Source organism: Gekko japonicus, unplaced genomic scaffold (genome assembly GCF_001447785.1).
Source record: "Gekko japonicus isolate JY-2015 unplaced genomic scaffold, Gekko_japonicus_V1.1 scaffold1533, whole genome shotgun sequence".
Classification (NCBI taxonomy): Eukaryota; Metazoa; Chordata; class Lepidosauria; order Squamata; family Gekkonidae; genus Gekko; species Gekko japonicus.
Window position 1 is genome coordinate 95,454 of NW_015163649.1, and position 1,972 is coordinate 97,425.

At 48.2% G+C, this 1,972-nt stretch overlaps 1 protein-coding gene across 1 annotated transcript in view; it reads right to left on the reverse strand.

Moving 5' to 3' along the window:
• The window catches only part of NMNAT1 (nicotinamide nucleotide adenylyltransferase 1), a 43,437-nt gene that overhangs the window by 7,779 nt on the left and 33,686 nt on the right, over positions 1 to 1,972 (reverse strand). Inside the window, exon 7 of the mRNA XM_015407667.1 lies at positions 450 to 628. Coding sequence (XP_015263153.1) covers positions 450 to 628 — 179 coding nt within the window. The remainder of the gene's footprint in view (positions 1 to 449; positions 629 to 1,972) is intronic.

Sequence of the window (1,972 nt, forward strand, 5' to 3'; positions counted from 1 at the left end):
GGCGGGGGGGGGCTCTGCAACTTACCTGGCTGCTTCTTGCTCCTGGTGGCCCAACTGAGGGCTGCTGGGAGCAGGGGGCGGGGCTTGTTGCATGTGCCCGCCCCCTGGGCTCCTTACTGCTGGAGCTCCGCTCCTGTGCGCTCCCGCAGGAAATGACCCCTGGGTATAAGGCAGCTTCACATGTTCCTATCCAATATCTCTGTAGATGAAAGCTGCTAATGCCTGCTCTGTGTGGGCTTGCCATTACCATGTGGCACTGTGGATCAGGCTGTGGAATATCCCCGCTTCCAGTTTAGCTGTGCAATACAAATCATATTCATACATGTGACTCAGGGATGGGTTTGTCTTTGGTGGTGAACAGAAACCATGTCTAATGTTCTCAAGGGGAGGGGTGAGATCCTACACAGTCAGTCAGATCTATACGGCTGGACCTTCAACAGGCTTCTCACCTTGCATTTCCGGTTGTCCAGGCCTTTGTTGTCTTCCTCAAACTCCTCCCCGATTTTGAACTGGACAGAGTAGTTCCGGAAAGTGCTTGTCGTGTGGATAGAGAAGGAGTCCCCGTCCTGTTCAATAACCTTCTTGGGCTTCAGCAATTTTGCTATCTTGCGGGTTGCGAAATCAATACCTGGCAGACAGAAATAAATCTAGTCTCTTGCGGGTTGCAAAATCAATACCTGGCAGACAGAAATAAATCTAGTCTGTTTGTGCGTGTCTCGCCCCCTGGACTTAGCAGTCATATGACCCTGGGCCTGGGTTTTCCTCTCCCCCGCTAACTCTAATGTTTAGATTCAGGTCAGACCATTGGCAGAACACTTCCAGAGCTTGTAAGCATTGTTCCCTCTAAGCTGAGTTAGTGTGAGCCAGCTCATAGTTTTTTAGCCTCCGACTCACACATTTTTGTCTTAACTCAGGAAGGATGGGGCTCCAGAGCAAACTAATTTATGTAGTAGCCAGATCCCTCGCTCACAACTTTATTGCCAGTAGCTCACAAGCTAGAATTTTTGCTCACAAGACTCCACAGCTTAGAGGGAACATTGCTTGTAAGCCAGTAGGCAAGCTAAGATATGTCGGTTCCTTGGGATTTATGGTGGTCACTTTGTTCAAAGGCTCTGTCAAAGCTTGGTCCCTTCAGCAGCTTTGTACAGAGGTGCCAAAATCAAGTCTTCAGCTGCTGATTTGCTACCGAATGGATACCTGCTTTGCTACCATTTCAGGCCTAAAAGATTATTTGCGATAGACCTACTAGCAGTGGGACAGTTTTGCATCCTGGGAGCTCGCCGAACAAGAGCCAAGCACTCTAACCGATGCTTTTATCTTTTTAAGTACAGCCTTCCGAAGCTAATCTAGTCAATGGCAAGTTTAGATGACTTAAGATCTATTTTTAGACAATCTGCAACAGATTTTCAGCCTGGAACGGGAAGCAAAACAGCTTGCCGACCGCTGGAAGTATTTCCCAGTTTAGTCACCTAGAGGGATTTTTGTTCATCACAGGTAACTAGGGAATGGCTGTCAGAGCCAGCATGGGGGAAGGTGGCTAGCGCTGGACCTTAATCTCCTTTCTCTATACTCAGCCATTAAAGTCACTGGGTCTATCCCTACCACTAGGTTCCACTGAAGTCTTAGCCTATGCTACCTTGCAGGGATATTGTGAGGAAGCTGCCTTTCACCACAGAACCTGTCTCAAGGTGACCAGCCAGAGAAGTGCACCCTGACTAGAGGAATCCAGTAAAAGCTGCTGGGATCAGATCACTGTGTAGATCAGTGTAAATCTAATCTGGAAGAATAATAGTGCAGTTCTAAACAGAGTGATAGTTTTCTACGTCTGTTAAGGTTAGTGGGCTTCCAAGGGTAAGAACATAAGAACATAAGAGATGCCAATGTTGGATCAGGCCAAAGGCCCATCCAGTCCAACACTCTGTATCACACAGTGGCCAGAAATACCAGGTGCCTCAGGAGGTCCACCAGTGGG